Source organism: Stenella coeruleoalba (assembly GCF_951394435.1).
Source record: "Stenella coeruleoalba genome assembly, chromosome: 2".
NCBI classification, from domain to species: Eukaryota; Metazoa; Chordata; class Mammalia; order Artiodactyla; family Delphinidae; genus Stenella; species Stenella coeruleoalba.
In genome coordinates, this window is record NC_137147.1 from 30166151 (window position 1) to 30188506 (window position 22356).

At 38.5% G+C, this 22356-nt stretch overlaps 1 protein-coding gene across 20 annotated transcripts in view; it reads right to left on the reverse strand.

Moving 5' to 3' along the window:
* The window catches only part of SIPA1L1 (signal induced proliferation associated 1 like 1), a 503209-nt gene that overhangs the window by 92702 nt on the left and 388151 nt on the right, over positions 1–22356 (reverse strand). For all 20 annotated transcript variants that reach the window (XM_079911875.1, XM_079911870.1, XM_079911872.1 and 17 more), the window contains 3 exons: positions 12574–12748; positions 3655–3758; positions 605–762 (listed from right to left, as the gene is read on the reverse strand). In XM_079911875.1, the coding sequence (XP_079768001.1) occupies positions 605–762; positions 3655–3758; positions 12574–12748 (437 nt within the window). The remainder of the gene's footprint in view (positions 1–604; positions 763–3654; positions 3759–12573; positions 12749–22356) is intronic.

The following is a 22356-nucleotide window of genomic DNA, read 5'->3' on the forward strand; positions in this document are numbered from 1 at the left end:
ACAGCGTCACAGGTTCGTACCCTCTTCAACACCAACCCTCTCCAGGATTCTTGCAGAGGCCTCTGCAGGTAGATGCTTGAATTCTGATACTCATGAGACTAGGTCAACGAGGGACACTGAAACCATTCCACCAAATGCTTAACAAAGCATAGAAATACCCCTAAGATTGCAGTCAGAAATGTTAGAGGTAATCAAGTCAGTCCTAAGCAAGGGTTTGGGCTTTTAAAAAATAATAATAATAATTAAAAAAAAATTAAACTTCTCTTCCCTACTTATTATGATCATTCTTCTCTGCTTTTGGCATGGCAAAAGCAAAATATAATTAGCAGCATGAGTAATTAGCTGGTGTCCAGATGGCATGGATGAAGGATGCCACCTAAGAAGGAGGTGCAAATGGAAACGGCAGGTGTCTAACCAACACGTCTGGGGAATGTCAATGCCATCAGGTTACGTCATCCTGTGAATTCAGCCATCCGCAAGCATAGTTTAAAGACAGAAATAAATAGCAATAGACTTCCCACTGCAACTTCAGAAAGCAGAGCTGGAGGGGGCCTTCGATGTGACCGCGCACCAATGCCCATCCAGCCACCTCTGGAGCCAGTACCTGTAACAGACACTGTCAGTGCAGGGGTTGTGAACCCTGACAATGACGAAAACGTGCTGAAAGTGGGATCGGATGTTTTTTGGGCTGAATGGCTGTGCTCCAGGCTCTTGGAAAACAATTGTTACGATATCGTTTCCAATGTGCCGCTTCCGTAGGAGCTAAAAGAAAACATAAGCAAGAGACATAAATGACAACGCTCTGCTTGTAACTCCCCGATTCCCTTATGTAACTGTATTTAAAACATTCATTATTAATCAGTACATATTAGGGGAGGTAACCTACACAGTTATTGCCAATATTTTAGCCGGTCTTATCATTCCCTCCAAGGAAGAATATGGAAATGAATATTCAGAAATTTGCATAAAACACACAGTCCATTCAAATAGATCTAACTAATCTCTAGCATATTACGCCAAGTCCCAGCATCTCCAAATCTTCAGTTTCCATAACAACAGTTTTGTTCCATTTTCATGTAAGAAACTTGCCATAGGGAATATTTTTTAAAGATGAGAACGGCTAAAGTAATTACAACGCAATTTATGTTCTGATTTAATTAGCTTCATTTAAAGAAATGTGGCTAAGGTGCTTTCTGATAATACTTTTTATGGCACAAGCTGGGAATACAGAAATTAATAATATTCCAAAACATTCTAACAGTTTTAAAGCAGGTTAAATTTCAGGTTTAAATAGCTTCTTTAATTACAGTGAAAGCTGCTTAAGACCACCTTCTGTTTCACATTAAACGGTGTTTTGGAAAGGTAGCTTTCAAATTCAGGCACTCCAAATCATCCTAGCTCAGCGCCTCTCTAGAAAGGGGTTATTAGGGAGTTTAACTCAATCATGTGAAGAAAAACTGAACAAAATTTGTATTACTCATATTTATTACGTGGAGGCTCCTACCAGGAGGAAAACAACTAAACATGACATTTATATAAACTATCTATTAGACATAAGCTTGTATTTATAAACCTTTAAAAAAAACTCTCCAGTGACTTTACCTTACACAGATTACGTATCAGTAAAATCAGTGACTGAGTATTGGCTGCCAGCTGGGAGAAACAACAGCCTATTAGATTAGGGTTGCGAATTGGGAGTTAGAATGTTCAGGAAATGGACTTTTAACCTTAGGAATTTTAAAGCATCCCAAATGATCTTCTAATGAGGCCGTGTACTTCATTTCTAAACATGCAATATTATCAGATGTTACAAAATAAAGGCTGCTCTGTATTGATTGCTATATAAAATATACCCATTATCAAAGATTATTAATCTCCTCAGAATCTTGAACCTATCAAGCTCAAATACAATCTATGTATATGTCATTCCTGCATAGATGCCATTGTCTTTTTGATACAATGTCATTCTTCCTTCAAAATATGGCCTGATATGTAATGTTACTGTCTTACTAAAGGACCCAAATAGAAATAAACCTATCCATCTCACATTATATATAATGAAAAAAAAGACAGTATTTATAAACCAATTTCTGCAAAAAGATTTTGAAAGACACATTCTTTCTGGGTTTTCCAAGCATAACATAATCTATGTAGAAGAAATAAATTCTTTAGCTAGAGAATTTTAAATTTCTTAATATGTAGAATACAAATTATTCTTTCACTCTGATTCAGGACCATAATACTTTTGCCTTGATTGGACCCCAAATTAAATAATTTGGATGGATGTCCACCTAAATGCCAACTCACTCAGCTCAGCCCTTTGATTCATTTAGCTGGATATACAATTGAGTCTTGTTACTAAATTTTTTACCCCCATTCCCCCACATGTTACCTTTCTCTGCTGAGCAATCAGGTAGAATAAGCCTTCATCTCCCCTTTAAAGATCATTTGTTGATGTTCTTAAATTCTCTCTACTGTCTGGTCAGAGTGAGTTTAGTATATTTTTCTTAGCAGGGTATTTTCCTCTCAAAAGTCTAGAACTTGGAATTTGCATAAAACAAACTGTCAACAAACTCCAGATAGGGGAATTTATCTTAAAATAGGTTTATTTCAGATTTATAGCTGATTCATTGCTTTGCTTCCTACGTTTTGATTGCTTTGGTAATCGTAAGAGGCAAGATTTTGTTACTGAGATGTGTGATGTAATCAAACCTAAAGTGACGATGTGTTCAGATTCGATCCATATTTTGTTAAATTCTGTGAGAGGATGTGATTCATTCTGCAGCTGGCCCTGTGTTCTGTTAGTACAACAGTTGACACTAAGAAAATCTATGTCCGTTTTAAGGTCAGAAGTGATACTAGACTGCTGTGTTTGTAACAGCTACTGAAAGGAGAGTCTGTGAGTTCTCTGGTTCTTTTAAGTTTCAGTTTGGTATCATTTGTTTTAAAACATTTTTTAAAAACAACTACCACCACATACTCTTTAAAGCAGTTCCATTTCCATCTTGCTCTGTAACCATCTGCCATTTCTTAGTTTTCGCATTTCATCATCTCACAGACTACATTTTAGTACTAGGCCTTGTGCTTTTAGATCTTTTTAAAAGAAACTCTGTGTATGAGGCACACAAGAGGTACACAAATGCAATTGTTACTTATGTTGTCCCCTGAAGAACACATCAAGAAAAAACATTTTCCTGAGCCCCCATCGACATTCTGATTTTTCTCCAAGTTAGTGGAGGAAACCTCCTTTGAAATTTGAAATGAAACATCAGTACTTTCCTGCTTTGTACACTGGCCTCTTGAGATGAAATTTCACCCACTCATATGTGTTCTTTGCAACCCTGCAGAGTCATCTAATCACCATGATTTCAACTTGTTCTTTTCAGATTTCAGGAAAACCTCAATTCTCGTGGGTGAAAAGCAAATGATTAATTCACAAAGCCATCCAGCTGGCTGTTAACCCAGAATTTGTGTCTCTTCATTTGTTTTCAGCTCATTTGCTATTCCTTACTTCCACAAAGTACAAAGCTTCCTGCTGCTGTGACAGGTGCAACATTAAATTCTGGTTTAAGATTTTATAAACTTGCCACTTAGGCTTCTGGGGGAAATGAAACAAGGGCAAAAAAACCCACAGATAACACAAGGATCTCTTACCTGCTGCTTGTTGTTAGGTGTGTATGGCAGCATGGTAGAAACATGGAACATGATCTCATAGTCTTTGTATGTTGTGTACAGAGAATGGGTTCCAGTGGAATCAGCTACAGTAAAAAAAAAACAAAACAAAACATGAGACAACTGTAACAATAGGAAAAATAGTTCGTTTAAGAGATGGAGCTCAAAAAAAGAAAAAGGGAAATGGTTTAGGATGAAGACATCCTAAGAGAAGACACAGTACAGGAGTTCTTACCCATTTTTTGTACCCAACCCCCCCCTTGGCAGTCTAGTGAAGCCTTTGGATTCCTTCTGAGAATAATATTTGTAAATGCATAACATAAAATACATAAGATTTCAACAGAAATCAACAGATTGAAAAATACCACTATCAAAACAATTTTAAAATGATATAATAGCATAAGATTTATATAATAAGTTTGAGCAGTTGGTCTAATAACTACTATAATTCTGACATAGTGAAGTGCATAAGCAGTATCTTGACATACTTCCAACAACAAATAATATAGTATGAAAATACCTATGCTTTCTACTGGTGACAGAATCACAGGTAGAGCTTATACTACTGTGGTGTGTTGCCTACATTCATAACTGAAGGAAATGCTAAATTTCAATTAGGGGTCAGTGAAGATAAATGTAAAATTACTTCCCATCCAAGTTCACAGACCCCTGAATTCCGTCCACAGACTTCAAGTTCAGAACATTTTTTTCCAATACTTCTGACTCAAGCAAGAGAACCGTTTTGTTCTTAACAAATAGATGGAAACTTAACAAGACTGTAACGCTGAATAACAAAGGTATTACAGCAATGTCCAACAATTTAAGGCTGAGTGTGTTCTGTTCTCACCTTCCTTAAGGAGAAAAACAACCTCGACCCCCTTAATCATTAACAAATCAACGTGCTCATAAATACCTGGAAACCAAAGAGAATTATTAACTGTCCAATTGAAGGGGAATCTTTAGATTAGGACCTGGACTTACAGGCAGCAAAATGAACAGAAATGCATTCATTTTGGGTAAACTCAATCCTCCACCAACCATATTGCTAAGGAGCAAACACTTTACCGCATTTTAGAGAATGACGCTGCAAGACAGCCTCTGGCATGTACCGAAAGGCAGTAGTTCTCAAACTGGAGTGTGCATGGAATCTGCTGGGAAGCCGCTTAAAAGGCAGCTTCCTATCCTCCACTCCCAGAAATACTGCTCCGTAGGTGTGGGGCTGGGCAGAAGAATCTATTTTAATAAACACCCCCAGGGGACTCTAATGCAGTAGGCTGCACTGCCCTTAGGTGCTGCTCCAAGAATAGACCATAAGGGAGGTTTGCAGAGACCTGTTAAGATGTTCTAGAGCCCTGAGTTTCAACCCTGGATCTTAATTTTGAAGAGGGCATAAAACACAAAGGGTTTTAAAAACAAGATAAATGTAGAATAAAGCAAAGACTACTTTTGAAAAACTGCAAAGATACGTACCAACACGTAAAGCCCCAAGAAAAATATCTTCTAAATGTTAATGACGATTACCACAAAAAAATACAACTGCAATAAATCATTGACCTACTTAAGACAGATCTTGAGTATGAAGAAGGTTTCTATTGTTAAGGACCCTTGCTATAAATACCTCTAGAACTGATTCCCACATTTTACAACTTTCAAGTCAATGTGTCAGCTGTGATGAGTACTTTCGTGCGTTTCAAGTCAATTTAAAGCAAAGTTAATGAACTAGAAAACAAATTACCATCCAGTGTTCATTTACTACATTTTGCTTTATATGTCTTTCTAATTCTAAAGGCATTACTACCAGGAAAGAAAAATGAAGACAACCCTGAAGATAATTTGTTTTCTATTTCTTGTCCTTTCTCTCTTTCTGACGCTTGCCTCATTTCATACAATGGATGCTGCATGACCAGTCTTCTTCTAGGGACCTCTGAAAACCTCAGCTTTGCTGATCATTTTAAACAGTCTGGAAACAGTTTCAAAAGTTTCAGACATGAAACTAGGGCCAAAACAATGAAATTTTCTTTTCTGAGAAGAAAGGAATTCCAAAATCCTGAAATTACTGTACATAATAGAATTGCTAAACTTTACCAGAGAGAATGGAAACTGAATGTTTGTTATATTCTCTGAAGAATAAGGCATTTAATGTTGTTATTATTATTATTTTAGTGACCTTGAGACCATGAAACACTTAACAGAATGAAAATCAGGAAGATGACCATTGGGAAAATGACAAAAATCTTTTTTTCTCTGGTTGAAAAGAGTATATACTGAGTGATTTCTAAGGGGAAAAATATGTTTATAGAAGAGGGATAAAAAGAAGATAATGCTCCTTCCTATTTGTATGGAGCTTGAAAAGTCAAAAAATAAATTTGGGCATCTTATAGGTCATCTTGATAATCATGTGATTTGCCTCCAAATTATACTACCAGCAAATGGTGTATATCCACTAATAAGGTCAGCCCTCTACGCTAAGTCATAGAAAATAAAATTTCTAATATTCAAACTAGATGATAAGAAGACACTGAATAATTGAGGAATGATGAGAATATTCTTGTCAGCTGCTTTGAAAAGGTGTCGATAAGTGATAATACCCTACATTAGGCACTCCTATTTGAAGATGGTATGAAGAGGTTAATAAGTTTGTAGAAGCAGTTTCAGATCCGGTCGATGTCATATTCATCCTTGACTTCTCTTGGCTCAACTCTTTTGCTTTAAGGGGAATAAAACTTGGATGATAAAGGTGGATGTGTAGGAATCTGAATCAGGAAAAAGTAATTCGATTTTTATGTAACCACTTCCTGGTCACTAACAGATACGTTCGACTTCAGAAAAGCTAGATAAAGGATCAAGCCTAAGCAATTTGATTTTGGGGAAGTTCCTAGTTTTAAATATTTATGAATACAAAGAGAAAAGCAATTTCATGACCTAATTGCACGTAGACTAATAAAGTCAACAGAATGAAGAAAGCTTAAGCTCAGCTTATGAACGTCCTCACCACTACAGAACACATCAAAGGCAGAACAAAATCGCAGACAGGTTGCGGATCTGATTATTATCCATAGCTTGAAATCCTACAATAGTCAGCCGGCTGCTGAGGGCCATCCATTTAAGACCCCAGATCTCCCTTCTATGAAAGCTTGCCTCCGGGTCTGGGGATGCAGAGGTCAATGCTCAGAAGCACAGCCGGGGACAAGTATTAACATCTGGAACACTGGATGGCACACCTCTTGTAGTACTGTTCACGCCTCCTTGTAGTACTATTTCACACACGCAGTAACAAAGTATTTGGGGAAGTTGAGAATCCCACCTTCTCTGGCATCTACCATTTTTACTCGTGTTTTTTCAGTGTACCTTTAACCATGGTCAGGAGGTAGGTTACTTTACTTCACTGAGGAAGGGATCAAGGAGAGTTTGTAATACCACCCTTTGCCATGACAGGAGAATTCATACTGTGTCAGTTCAGGGAACGTGCAAGTATGCATGTGTATGTGCCCAGGACTGAAGGCTTCTTAAAATCACTAACATATGGTGAGAAAAGGATAAGCGACGATGTGGGACAGGTACTTAGGAATCAGTCACTACTATTTTCTACCTACTGAGCACTTTGCAAGATACCTGCAATTACCTGGATTCCCACCTGGAAGTAAGAAGACCTGAATTCCAATACCTCCAGCATCATTTACTAAATGACCACAAACAAGTCACTTCACTTCTCCACCCCTCGCCCCTCGATATTCTTCTCACTGTTCTGAGGATTGAAACAATGCATATGAAAGTATTAGCCCATAAAGATGCTCAAGAAATGTGTTGATCAGAACTTAGAATTTTGTGCAGTTGAGATAAAAAGTGTAGCTGCCTTAAATAGGGCCTTTTACATATTTTAATTTCTTTGCCAACTGCATCTCAGTAACACTCAAAGGAAAAACCTTACACTATAACACAGTTTAAAGTTTAGGAGATGAAAAAAGAAAACTTTTCTTCATTCATCAGTCTCTAGAACTCCAAACAGTCCTTTGCATGTGTGAAACATTTAAATAATGCTAGTTTTACTCCCTTCTTTATCAAAGGTTAAATATTCCAAATAAAGGATTTATTTTCTTTATGAAAAGTCTTTCATCTCCTCTAAGACCGTGAATCTCAACGATTTTTTTTTTTTTTTTTTTTGCGATATGCGGGCCTCTTACTGTTGTGGCCTCTCCCGTTGCGGAGCACAGGCTCCAGACGCGCAGGCTCAGCGGCCATGGCTCACGGGCCCAGCCACTCTGCGGCATGTGGGATCTTCCCAGACCGGGGCACGAACCCGTGTCCCCTGCGTCGGCAGGCAGACTCTCAACCACTGCGCCACCAGGGAAGCCCTCAACAATCTTTATAATACTGCTGAAAAATGGGGGAAGCAACAAGCATTCACTAATATTGTGGCAAATCAAAGAAGGCAGAGCTTTGAAGGAATGCTTTTCAAAGGGTTTCTAAGTCTCGTACGTGCTGACTTGACAAACATGCTTCATTCGGGAAATAATTTCCCCAATAATAATCCATACACACAGCTTAAAATGAGGGTGGTCTCCAGCTTTCAAATAATAAACTGCTTGGTGGGAAGCTTATTTTCGTATTTACTGTAGTGTGAGGGGATGGTAATTATCTAGAGGTTATGCCATCCAAATAATGAAACAAAAAAAGGAGAAAAAAATTTACTCCTGAAAGTTTCTTCATTGCGGAACTGGTCCAATCCCCGACACACCTGTAGCTTGTTTGCTAGGAGTCCTTATTTCTGAGATGGAAACTGGACTTTGTATGGAACACTGGGAAAAAGAAGAAATGGTTTGACAGTTCCATCAATCCTTCCTTTCCTGAGCCTCTTCCTCCTTTACCAAAGTACTAAAATCTGAATATAATTATAATACATGACAAGTGGAGCTGTCTCATGAGACGGCTTGAGTATTTTTAGCTCAAGGGCTCGAGAGAGGGGAAGATACAGCCACAAGGCAGAGCTCTGCGGGCTTCACTGTACCTAATTCTACATTTACGCTTTCTCTAAACACGTCATTAACCATAACACTAGGACCTGTTCTCCCTCCTTGATGCTTACTGGCTGCCTAACCTTGGGCATGTTAGTTGATCTAAAGAAGCCAATTCTGTAAAATGGGGATAACTGGCATCTAGCAGAGTTTGTGGGGATTAAATGAGATGACACGTAACAAGTGTCTAAGACTTCTACTTCTGGCCATAACAGCACTTGGTAGAGGACCTGCTCTCCCATTGTAAATAAATAGAAAAACAGACAAAATACCTGAAACAACCTTTTTTCAGACATTTTACAATAGGCAGCATTGGATAGTGTTCCCTGAGAAAAAAGTATCGAAGAAGGTGAGCCCTGTGATCCCCACCCAGCTTTCTACTTGGAAGTACTTTCCAAACAACGGCACAGAGCAGGGATCTGAAGAGGGGAGCCAGAACATGCTGGAGGTCTGGAAGGTTGAGGCGGCTGATACTTGCTGGGCAGAATACCAAAGAAGAGGAAACCACACGGTGAAAGAGGCTCGGAAACCAACACAGGGGTTCCCTTGAGTCTTGAATATTAAGCTGCACAAGCATAGAGTGAGGTTCCAAAAGCCAGGGAAAGAAAAAACATTCAGGTAAGGTACATCATGGTGACTACAGTTAATAACACTGTATTTCGTAAATGAAAGTTGCTGAGAGAGTAGATCTTAAAGGTTCTCATCGTAAGAAAATAAAATTGTGTAACTAGGTATGGTGACAGATGTTAACTAGACTTATTTTGGTGATCATTTCGGGATATATACAAATACTGAATCATTATGTTGTACACCCAAAACTAATACAGTGTTATATGTCAATCATATCTCAGTTAAAAAAGAAAAAAGAAAAGAAAAGAAAAACTATTGGGGAAAGAACAACTACCAGAGATTTGTCAGCCAAACCATTCTCAAAGTTCACACAGGGGTAGAAGTCATTCAACTTCTGACTGACCACAGCAGAGATATCTCACTGAATATGCTGGTATTCAGGTGCCTTAGCAGGAGGGCTAAATTAGCCAGAGAGTAAAGGCTACTCTAGGTATGCTTTTAAAGAGCCTAAGAACAAGATTCATAAAGATCAAGCTGTTCTATAATTAAATTAATTGCCCACCAAAATAAAATGACACTCTTTAAAGAAGACAACAAAATCCAGGTCCTCAATGAAGAAACATTCACAATGTCCACTATCCAATCAAAAATAACCAGACAGATGAAGCAGTAAAACGTAACTCAAAAACAGGAGAAAATCTGTTAAAGGGAGACCCCAGATGACAGGGATGACGGAATTAGCACATAAAGACTTTCAAACAGCTATTATAAATACGCTCAAGGCTTTAAAGGAGGACATGAACCTAATGAGAATAATATGGAAAATATAAGAAAAGAGAACTCCCCCCCGCCAAAAAAAGAAAAGAAAACCCAAATGCAACTTCTGGACCTGAAAATCAAAATATCTGAAATGAAAATTTCACTAGATTGGATAATAGCAGATTAAGACACTATGGAAGAAAAGAAAAATACAGTGCCTTAAATGCATTCATTGGAATTATCCAAACACAAGCACAGAGGGGAAAAAAAGTTTAAAAATCGAATCACAACTAGTAAGTGACCTAATATATGAGTAATTAGAGAGTCAGAAGGTGGAGGTGCAGAAAAATTAAAAAATGAATTTGGCAAATAATATTTTAATTTGATGAAGACTACAGATCCAAGTGACAACTACACTGTCATAGGGAGACGGAGTGATCCTTCAGGAACACATGTTCTGGAAAGCATTTTCTCTTTTTAAAGATCACACTGAGGGCTTCCCTGGTGGCACAGTGGTTGACAGTCCGCCTGCCGATGCAGGGGACACGGGTTCGTGCCCCGGTCCGGGAGGATCCCACGAGCTGCGGAGCGGCTGGGCCCGAGAGCCATGGCCGCTGAGCCTATGCGTCCGGAGCCTGTGCTCCGCAACAGGAGAAGCCACAGCAGTGAGAGGCCCGCGTACCGCAAAAAAAAAAAAAAAAAAAAAAAGATCTTATTGAAAGCATTTCTTAACACAGCATAAAGTTAGGTAAGATGTGGTGAGCTTATCTCACAGTACACAGAACCAAGTCTCACCTCTGGGTGTGTCCTGGCCAGTAGGACGCTGCTGGGGAGAGTGCAGAGGCTGGTTGATCCCTATTTCTGCGGTCTGTTATTGTTTAATACCCATTTAAGTGATGAGGCTAATGGTCTCTTCTAGCTTGGAGTAAGAGAGATAAACATGCATACTGTCTTCTTCAGGCTTTAGAATGGAAACACTTTCCTACTTTTCATTCCCTTTAGGAAACTTGACCCTCTGAAAGGATAGAAAAGGAAACTGAACCCTCCTTCTCAGGAGCTATGCCTCAGAAGGTTACACGGAGCCTTAAAGGAGAGTAGTTCAGTGAAAAGGAACCCGTCCCAGATGGATGTATTACATAACTGAAAAATGTGCCATTAGAGGCAGTGTGCTGATCCAGGCCTTTGCAGTTCCTGGCATGTTGGGGCAAAATGTGCAAAGTGCTTACTTTGCTTATTCCACTGCCTTACTCAGGGCCACACTGCTTAAGTCTGCCCTTGCTATGCATTTCTCACATTGCCCTTCATCATCAAGAGATGGCTGGGACCGTGTAAATACACACATAATAAATAATCTTACCAACTCCCAATCTGGCCATTCATTGACAGAATCAAGGCGCTAATTACATTTTCTTCCCAGACCCTTTTAATAGCTCTTTGTGGTGATAATTTCCATAACATAACAAATCGGGACAACGTGAAGGAATTACAAAGGAAATGTCAAAATATCTTGATAAAAAGACTTTAAGGGCATATTGAGATTTAACACATTATGCAGCTGCAAGCAGAGTATGGAACGTTCAAATAATATTTAAGAGTCTAGGCTATTTATGGTTTTTCATAGGTTCTCCTGCATGTCGTTTCCAAGTTGGCAACAGCAAAACCATGGCAACAGGAAATTCTTCCCTGCAGTAGAGTTTATGAATGCTTTTCTGTTTTCATGACTCAACTCCTTATTTAATTTCCTGTACAGAAAATCAGAGCGATTACTATAGACTGCAATACAGATGTGCTAATCCAAAGACCCTCTCAAAGAAAAACAGGTCACAGGTGTCTATGGATGGATTTTGAGATAAAATTTAAAATTGCCTTCACTCAGACGCATAGCAGAAGTCAACATACTCTAGATACTTGAGAACATAACTCTTTTATTAACCACCTGGGAATGGGAAGGGACAAACCTCTGTGTTCATGAGCTGTAGCTAAGCAGACTGCTGCACTATTGTGCTTTGAATCAACACATTTTACGAGCCAAACTAATATCAAAGCTAAGCCTATTTGCTTAGAGATTAAGTTAGACTATGGACAATAATAACAGGAAATAAACAAAAATACCTCTAGATATTAAAATATAAAAATGATTAAAAAAACCATACAATGACTGACTACACAGATATGCACAAGGATTATGAAATGAGTTAGTGAAAGTCAAAAATTCTAGGGCTTGCAACCAGATGGTTTTAAGTTGCAGGAGTTTTTCAGCTAAATATAGTGAAATTTGTGCAACACTATCCAGGGGCAATTCTGCATGATCTCCATCCACTGCTTTCTACCTTCCCCATTTCTGATAACACCATTTTTTTAAAAGTCCAATCCCAGCTACTTTGACTATGGTCTTCAATTGTTTTAGAGCCACATCTTCCCTCCCTGGCTTCTTCCTCTCCCCCATCACCAGCAGTTTTCTACAGTAAGTGGCCATGTTGTTTTACAGGCAACTTATCAGGTGAACGTCAACACAGCAGGAGGACAATATGCCTAGTAGGAGGGTATAAGTATTTCTTACTTTTGGTGTCAAGCTGCGCACGATACTTCTCAAATCCTTTGAGCCGAACGCGTTCTCCCAATAGCTGGAGGAATTCCTCAAAGGCTGGGCCGGCTGATTCATTGTTGTACATCTCTTCTTCCGTGCTCTGTCCAGCTTTGCAGTACATGATGCCTACTTTCTGCTGATAGTTCAGCTGTGAAGGCAGGTGATACAATGCATATAAATATAGGCAGACCCACTCCATCCGCTTAAATGCTAATAAGTCTTGAGGGCCATATGCCCATCAAGTAAGCTAACCTCTTTCTTCTCTTGAAATCCTTCTGCTTTCGTTCTTCCCCTTTTAAAAAGGGAGGCCTTAAGAATTTAAAAGTAAAGGTCTACTTTACAAAAGATACTTTATTTTTTAATTGAAGTACAGTTGATTTACAGCGTTGTGTTAGTTTCAGTGAATAGCAAAGTGATTCAGTTACACACACACATACACACACACACACACGCAATCTTTTTCAGATTCCTTTCCCTTACAGGTTATTACAAAATACTGAGTGTAGTTCACTGTGCTATACAGTAGGTCCTTGTTGGTTATCTATTTTATATATAGTTGTGTGTATATTTTAATCTCACACTCCTAATTTATCACTCCCTTGCTTCTCCCTTTGGTAACCTTAAGTTTCTTTTCTATGTCTGTGGGTCTATTTGTGTTTACAAAAGTTACTTTAAACTGTATTGCACTAAAAGCCCATTAAAGTTCTTATAAAATTTGGGGGCGTAAAATTGGAAGAGACTTATCTCCTAATGCCACTTTTCCAATATATTAAATTATAAACCTTGGTTATATCTTTGTGACAGCACTAGCATCAGACACTATGCTTTTCAACTATTTTTCTAGAAGACGAGTACCTGGATAGAAACTTTAAAAGGGGCCTCATAATGGCAAATCAGCTAGTGGTAAATATTCTTCCTCAAATACAGCTAAAACAGAGCATTCAAGAAATTTAAATATGATACAACATTAATAGAAACACTCATTCATCACTGAAAAGTTTAGTCATTCTATAAACAAATTTTAAAGTTGTATTAGTCATTTAACACTAAATGAGTTTTCAATCTTAAAATTTAGACTTTTAATTCTCCAGTAAAATCAGGGCAGTCCACATCACTTAAGCCTGTTTCCAGAGTGGCACTGCAACCACTGTATCAGTAAATTTTTATCTCATAAAAGGGAAGGGGGAAGAGAAGAGGCAAAATTTTAATAGCTAACATTTATTGAACAGCCACTGTCTGCCAATCACTGTTTAGTGTTTAACTTACATTATCTTATCCTCATAAAAGCCTACAAAGCAAATATTACCCCTGTTTGACAGATATGCAAAGAGAAGGTCAGAAAAGGGAAAAGCAAGTAACTGGTCCAGTAGGGAGAGATCATAAATTATCAGCCCTGTGATTCAGTTCTATTAAATATTACCAGGACTCAACCAGGCTTGTCGTGCTCTATTTCTGTCACTGCAACGTATGTCCATAGCCCCTTATTAGCAATTCCACAGTTGAAAACCAAATTTAAGCAAATACATTTGGCAGTAAAACTTGATATGAGCCGACAGTAATACCTTTTAATTTATTCCTCTTTCTGTGAATATTCATATTTTTTGGAAATATTAACGTGTTCGATTGTGGGGTGCTGCTCCAGACCCTGGGGACTATTACTCCATGCCACGTGCATTTTATGATCCTTCTAAAGCTGGACCTTTCTTAATTCGGAAACATATCCAGCTCCTATTGTTTTACACAAGACCGTGAACCTGAGCAACTCTTTTTCAACTTTCTAAACCCAATGGTTCAGAATGGTGATAACTAGAAAATGTCATGACGGAACTCCTGCTTGCTTTCCCCCCTCTCCACTGCGCGCTAACTAGTTGACAAGGAAGGTTCAGTAGCTTTTACATGACCCATAGGCATGAGAGCTCCTTAGGAGAATTGTGCAAAATTGATTTTACTCGGCCTACTTCCACAAGTGGAAGGCAAAGTTCCAAACGTGAAACTTGCAAATGACTGGATATACCAATGTCGGAATCTTTTTAAAATAGCATCCAACCTTGCATTATCGCTGCTTCATTTTAATTATTAACAGAAACACATTTAGGATTTAGTTCCCTTTTTTTTGAATGCCACATGCAGTAAAGAAAAAGAAAGTAAAACCTACCACATACCACTGGCAGCTGGCCTCCTTCAAAGGTCTGAATGTTACTAATACTTAGAGGGGAACTCCCACAGGTAGCGATTTCATCTTGGCTTTAGAATTCAGCTGAGTATCCTATTAGGTCTCAACAAATAAAAAAGTAGTGGTAGGCTCTATGTCTGTTACAAAAGAAGTCCTTAATGAAGCCAGATTCTTACTCTCCCCCTGCAGGGAGAACTGTCAAAGAAAAGGAGCAATCTGGAGCTGGGAGTTATTTGCTCTTTGGCTCTGTGCCTCCCAGATCAGCCTTCTCATGCAACAATGCAAAACAAAAGTCACCCTGTTCAGTGGAAAGCATCGCAGTGATATTGGATTTGTGGGTGGCTTTTTAAACTTCTTAGATAAAGGCCTAAGATTTCACTGGGCAATATTCAAGAGGATTCATTTACATATATGAGAAAAGAGTTCGGAGAGAAGATAAGTAACGGAACTTCCCCCAAACCACTGTGGAAGCAGAATGCAAGGACAATGAGACAGAGTACTGCCTTCTTTTGACGGGTTTCTCACACTCTAGTGAGCTCCACCTGCAGACAGGAGAACAGACTGGTATTTGCTGGTTGTGAAAGGAAGACTCCTTTAAGAGGATGAGGAAATTTGTTGGAATGTCAAATTTCCTCTGAACAGTGCCAAATGTCAGAGCTCTGTCCTCGGAGGTGACACTATGACTGTATCCTTGTTTCTGCTGCAGTAAAGTCGAGGTAGGTGGGTATTCTGTGAACACAGGCTCCTAGAATCTTCAGTTAGCAACCTTGTTCCCTGCCCAGAATATGAGAAGTTGTTAAGGAGGAGTTATGTAAGTAATAATGAGGAATATTTCAAGAGAAAGAGCAAATGGAAATGGAGTTTAGAGATACGGTTTGGGGATTTTGAATTGCTCTGAGGTTATATAAAACACTATATATTTTTTGAGACAAACACATCTGTATGGGTTTATGTATATGAATATGTAATACCTTCCTGTAATGCTCAAAATAGAGTTATGATGACGCCAGAAGCCATCTTGGAAACAGGTTCGGTTTATCCACAGTTTAGGATTTTGCTTTTGGATGACTGTGAAGTCATGCTGTACAGTTCCATCCTTGCATATCTATTGTTCATATGGAGCACTGATGGAAGTGTTTGGACACTCAACAAATGTTTGCACTGTAAAAAGTGATGATGGTCAATCCAACAGGACCAAGGTTCTGTTTGAGATAAAAGCCTTGAATCTCAATAAAGAAAGTGTCTTTCAACACCCACCAAAAGTGATGTTGGGCTCCCACAGCTGGGAACCAACAGTACAAAAATTGCTCTTCATCTCATAAAATAGGCACTTGAACAAAGAATCAAAGAAACAGGTACTGCAAAATCTGACTTACGCAGCCCTGAGTTCCTGGAAAGATGGATGATAAAGTCAGAGCTGTCTACCAGTAGAAACAGGTTTGAATAACCAAGTTCTCAGAGACCTCTTAAGTTCCGTATTTTCACCTCTTCTTTCCTGATGTCACAGCCAGAGGAAGGCCACTGGGGGCAGCACAGACCATGAGAACAACCCAGTTCTTCCCTTCTTACAAAATCTTTTAAATTGTCTGATTTAATCCAGAGATTTAAAACAGTCACTATGAGGTATTTCATTGTCCAGCAGTTCTCAAAATGTGGGTCATGAACCCTTGAGAGATGCCCGAGCTTTGTTCTGGGACACAGTTAACTGGAAATAGTTTGATCCTTTCAGTTCTTCCTTTCAAACTCTGACAGGTCTTAATAGAGCAGCATTTAATTTGAGGTTAATTTTGCCCCATTATTGAGGCAAAGTCATTTTGAGACTTTACCCAATGCTATGTGAACTGTGTATGAGGTTTTCCAGATTGCCTGGTGGGAGCAGGAACGATTCTCAGCCAGCCAGAGGTCTGAGGATTTGCCCCCTTCAATCTGAGAGTGGTTCTTACCCTGGCCGCAAAGAGTTTCCTCAAATACATGCACTTACCAGTACCCAGCTCTGCAAATCTTTTCTCTCTCTGGACTCACATCTCAATCTCTACTCAGGAAGACCCCTGGGCTTCAAGTGGGTGCCCCTCCCAGCTCCGCAGCCTGGAAACTCTCTTCAGGCAGAAATCTGGTGCAATGTTACTGTTCATTTGGTTCCCACTTCCCAGAGACCACTGTCCTTTGTTGCCTGACTTCCAATGTCATAAAAACCAATGTTTTGTTGTTTTGCCTAGCTTTTAAAAGTTGTTTCACATGGGAAAGTAAACTAGTTCCTCTCTTTTAATCTTGGCTGGAAACAGAAATCTGACTCCATTTTAAAGTCAACTACTGGTATATAATTTCCGAACAGTAAACACTGCATCCATTTGAGGCATACACAGTTTAATGATTTCTAATAAACCTCCAACCCAATCAAAACACAGAACATTTCTATCACGCCAAGTTTCCTGGTTCCCATTTGCTGTCCATCCCTGCATCAACTAACAGCCTCAGATAATCACTGTTCTTTTTTTTTTCCACTGTAAATAGGTTTGCCTACATTTTAAAAGAATATTTTTGCTGGGTAAAATTCCTAGTGAGAGCTCTTCCCTTTCAGCATTCTAGAAATGTGGCTTCCACCTTTTCATTATGCTTTATAGCTCAGGAAATGGTTAATTTTAATCCAATTGTCTGTCTTACTGTTCCTCTTTGAAAGTATTTTTTCCTCTGGCTATTTTTAAGATTTTTTCTTTTAATTTCAGCATTTTTTCCTATGATGGGCCTACATCTGATTTTCTTTGTATTTATCCTGCTTACAGTAGGCAGAGCTCCTTGATTCTGTCTCAATTCGTGTGTTTCATCAGTTTTGGAAACTTCTTTACTGGTATTTCTTCAGACATCAATTCTGTCCCCAAATATTGCTTTAATTTCGCTTCTCCTCCTGGGAATTCCATTACATATATGTATTTCACTATGGCCCACATGTCTTTTAGGCACTTTTCTGTATTTCTCATGTTTTCTTGTATACATTCTTCAGTTAAAAATTTGCTGGTAACTTCAATTCATCAATTTTCTGCTGTGTCTAAAGTGCTTTAACCCATCTGCTGAGATTTTAACTTTTTGTTTTTGTTTTTTCAGTTCTAGAATTTCAATTTGATTTTTTAAAAACAAATCCCAAGTTCTCCAGTGACCCTTGATCTCCATTTTTTATTTTTGCAGCCCCCATGAAATTAATGAAAACTCTGAACTGTCACCTAACTTCTTATCTGCAGCTTTATGCTATACTTAAGCCCCAAGCCTCTTACAAATCAGCAAATGTCCAAGGAAAAAAGTGCTGCAGGATGATTTAATTTTGATGAACCCAAGTTTCTCAATTATCTCTTTTCTAGAAGAGAAATAATTTTTGGTGTTATATCTAAGAACTCTTCACCAATCTTCAGGTCCCCCAATTTTCTCCTATGTCTTTGTCAAAAATTTTTATAGTTTTACATTTCAAACTATGATCCATTTGAATAAATTTCTGTATAATGTGTGAGATTTCGGTCAAGTTCATTATTTTGTCTATGTAATTGTTCTGGCGCCCTTGTTTGAAAAGCCTATCCTTCCTCCACCTTTGTCAAAAAAATCAGTTGGATATATTTGTGTGGAGCTATTTCTGGTTTCTCTATTCTGTTCCATTGATCCATGCATCTATCCTTCCAATAAGACACAGTCTTGATTACTGTAGTTATACCAATATAATATAATGTCTTGAAATCACGTAGAATGATTACTCCCACTTTATTCTTTTTCAAAATTGTTTTGGCTATCCTAGTTCCTTTGCCTTTCAATATAAACTTCAGAATAATTTTGTCTATAATTTCAAAAATCTTGCTGGAATTTTGATATCGATCGTGTTAAACTGATATCAATTAGGGGAGAATTGACATCATTAATAGGTTGAGTCTTTCAATCCAAGTACATGGTATGTTTCTTTATTTTATTTAAGTCTTCTGTGAGTTCTTTCATCAGTGTTTTGTAGTTTTCAGCATACAAGTCCTAAACATGTTTTGTTAGGTATATACCCAGCTATTTCATTTTTTATTGAAGGATTGTAAACGGTATTGTATTTTATTTTCAGTTTCCACATGTTCATTAAAACAGATCCAACTGATTTTTGTGAGTTGATGTTGAATCATACAACCTTGCTGGACACACCTTGCAATTCTAGAAAGTTTTTGTAGATTCCTTGGGGTTTTGTACATAGACTATCATGTCATTTGACATAGGGACAATTTTATATTTTCCTTTCCTTTATCCACCTGACTTTTATTTCCTTTTCTTGCCTTATTGTACTGACTAGAACTTCTAGTACTGTGTTGAATAGCAATAGAGACTGTGTACATCCTTGACTTGTTCCCATTAAGTCTTTCACCAACTATGATGTAAGCTGTAGGGTTTTTGTAGCTGTTTTTAATCAAGCTGAGGAAGTTCCTCTCTATTTCCGTTCTTATCGTGAGTGACCACTATGTCGTTCCTTATCCCAAGTTCCCCAGCCAATCTGCTTCCTTCGTTCCACCTTTCAGATTCATGTTTGCTTTATATACAGTGTACAAGGTTTTTAGCTGTACTTAGCAGGAAGAATAGGGGAAAATTACATCTACCCCATACTTCCAAAAGCAGAAGTCCAAATTTATTTTTAAAAAACACTTTGTCCAGTGTTTCTGGTTATTCTCAGTGGGTGGGCTGGTCTGAGACAAGCTACTCTGCCATTACTGGACATGAAGACCTTGGTCATTTTTTCAAATCCTCATGATTCACATTGATGGCATTTACTTTGGCTTGTTCTTCATAAACATGATAACTGTCTTAACTACTTCCTAAAGATTTACCACTGTATTGTCCTCCAAAAAGAATGACAAAGAGACTGGAAAAATTCAGTGTTGGGGGCAAAAAAATGGTAGGTAGAAAATTTATCTTCACTGAAATTTACTAACAAAAATTAAATTGCTTTAAAAAAAATGACATATGGGGTCTTCCCTGGTGGCGCAGTGGTTGAGCGTCCGCCTGCCGATGCAGGGGACACAGGTTCGTGCCCCGGTGCGGGAAGATCCCATATGCCGTGGAGCGGCTGGGCCCGTGAGCCATGGCCGCCGAGCGTGAGTGTCCGGAGCCTGTGCTCCGCAACGGGAGAGGCCGCAACGGGAGAGGCCACAACAGTGAGAGGCCCACGTACCACAAAAAAAAAAAAAAAAAAAAAAAAAGACATATGGATACTGGGTAGAAAGATCATTTTAAAAAAATCTGACAGAGATGCTGTCAAAATTATTTATATACATGTGCACAGACAGATTCTAATCTATTTTTATCTTTGGCATAATGTAAAGGAAATATTCTATACACACACACACAATAATCTTATCTAATAACATGCTGTGCAAAAGTTCTCCCAAAAATAGAAAGCTTCATATTGGGTATTAAAATGATGATTTATGTACTTGTATTGTTTGACATTAAGATGAATTTCAATTACACAGGAAAAGGCTCTTCATTGCAGCATTGTCTGTAATAGGAACACTGTTATCCATCTAAACGTCCATTAATAGAGGAACTAATGAAGTAAACTATGGTACAGCAACAAAACAGAATATTATGCAGCCATAAAAACAATGGGAAAACTTTCTGTGTACTGACATAGAAAGGTCTCCAAAATATATTACTAAGTGAAAAAGCAAACGTTTACAGCATGCTATATTTTGTATAAGAAAAAGGGAACTAAGACTACATATGCATATCTGGTATATCTGTATAAAGAAACATAGGAATACGTAAGAAACTAATAAAAGTGGTAATATAGGGGAGAAGAGAGGTGAGGGACAGGAACAGGGTGGAAATGGGATCCCTCAATGTAAATACTTTGATTTTTGGATCATTTGAAGATATTAGCTAATTAAAGTCCTGAATTTAAAGCACAATTCACAGTTTACAATCAAGAAGACTGAAGTATCTGCAAACAGTTCCTCTGTCTTTTTGGATTGTGAACCAAAGAATCCGCACTGCAAGTCTTAGACATGCTGAGCTCCTTCAACTGCAAACTGCAGTCCTACCCAGCCAAACATCTTCCAAATGCTACATGTTAATCATAAATCTTACTACTGGAAAGGACCCCATCCAGTCACCCACCCCAGCCTCAGCCAGGCAAAAGAGCATGGATGAGCCTGTGTAATCATTACTTGTGAACAGACGAGACAAAGCAACCAATGCCACTGTCTCCTTTCTCTGACCTGAGGACAGTCGTGTATATGTCTTCCTGATAATGTACATATGGAACCCATCTGGTGGCCATCTGAACTTTCAACATTCATTAGCTGATACCATAATCTAGAAGAAGATTGAAATTTCAGAAATGGTCATTGTTCTGCCAAAGCTTCATTCATAGAAAACAGGTTTTGGAAAAATTGTTTTCCCTATGGTTCATTCTTTAAATCCAGCTGCCTGAATCAAAGAGGAAAGTGGCTAGTCAAACTCATTTATCTTCAATAGAATAATGCACCAGGGCAATGAACAGGCTAAGTCAGCAGAGAATTTCACCCATGCCCTTAATCAAAGGAACAGTGCTATTCATTATCAAATAAACACTGCTTCTTTCCTTACATCTATTCTTGAGATGTATATTACAGACCTAATTAGATATGATTACTTTTCCCCTTTCACTTCAATAACTTGAAGGGCAACATTTTAAATAGAGAATCCAACAAATATTTTCATTTCTTTGTATTTTTAATAAGTATCTAGAAAAACAGTGGAGATACTCATTTAGGTAAAATCACTACTGTGTACAGGAACCTTGACATTTCCTAATGAAAACAGGTCTTCCAATTTTCTCTTCTGCAAACTGGCAACTGCACTTTACTTTTAAGCTCTATTCTGATCCTATTTGGGTTTTACATGTTATACTTAATATTGGGCACTGTAGCCTGTAGCAATAAAACTTGGATCCATATTTCCAGTTCCTTCTCCCACTCAAGGGGAGGGGAGGGGAGGATGAGGTGTACAGTGTATTGGGTAAGAAAGTGGACTCTGGAGCCTGAATGCCTGGATGCAAGACTTGCCTCCCCCAGATCCTAATTGTGACCTGGGGGGGTCCTTCCGCCTCTTTGTGCCTCGGTGCTCCTGTCGGCAAAGCAAGAACAATAATAGCACCTATATCAAAGGATTCTAAGGGTTAATTAAAATAATTCATGTAAATTGCTTCACACAGTTCCTGGCTTAGTCACTGCTCAGTTCCTGGCTTAGTAATCTGTTTTTATTACTGCCTTACACTCCTGCTCAGCAGGACTGCTTGCTGTCCCATAACCACATTCTGTGCTTCTGTCCTGCTGCGCTTTGTTCTCATTGTTCTGAGTCTAGACCACCGAACGGCTTATTCTCTAGTCTGATGAAAGGTCTGTTTCATCCTGATCCGTTTCATCCTGACCCATCTAACCAATCATGACTTGGCCCCACTGGCTTGTCTGTTTGCAGTTCTCTTATTATACTCGTTATATTAACCCTACCTTTCATTACAGTAATTTATGACTTTGTCTCCTTCAAAGGTAAGGACTGTGTCTTACTAGCCTATTTATTTTCTACAGTATTTAACA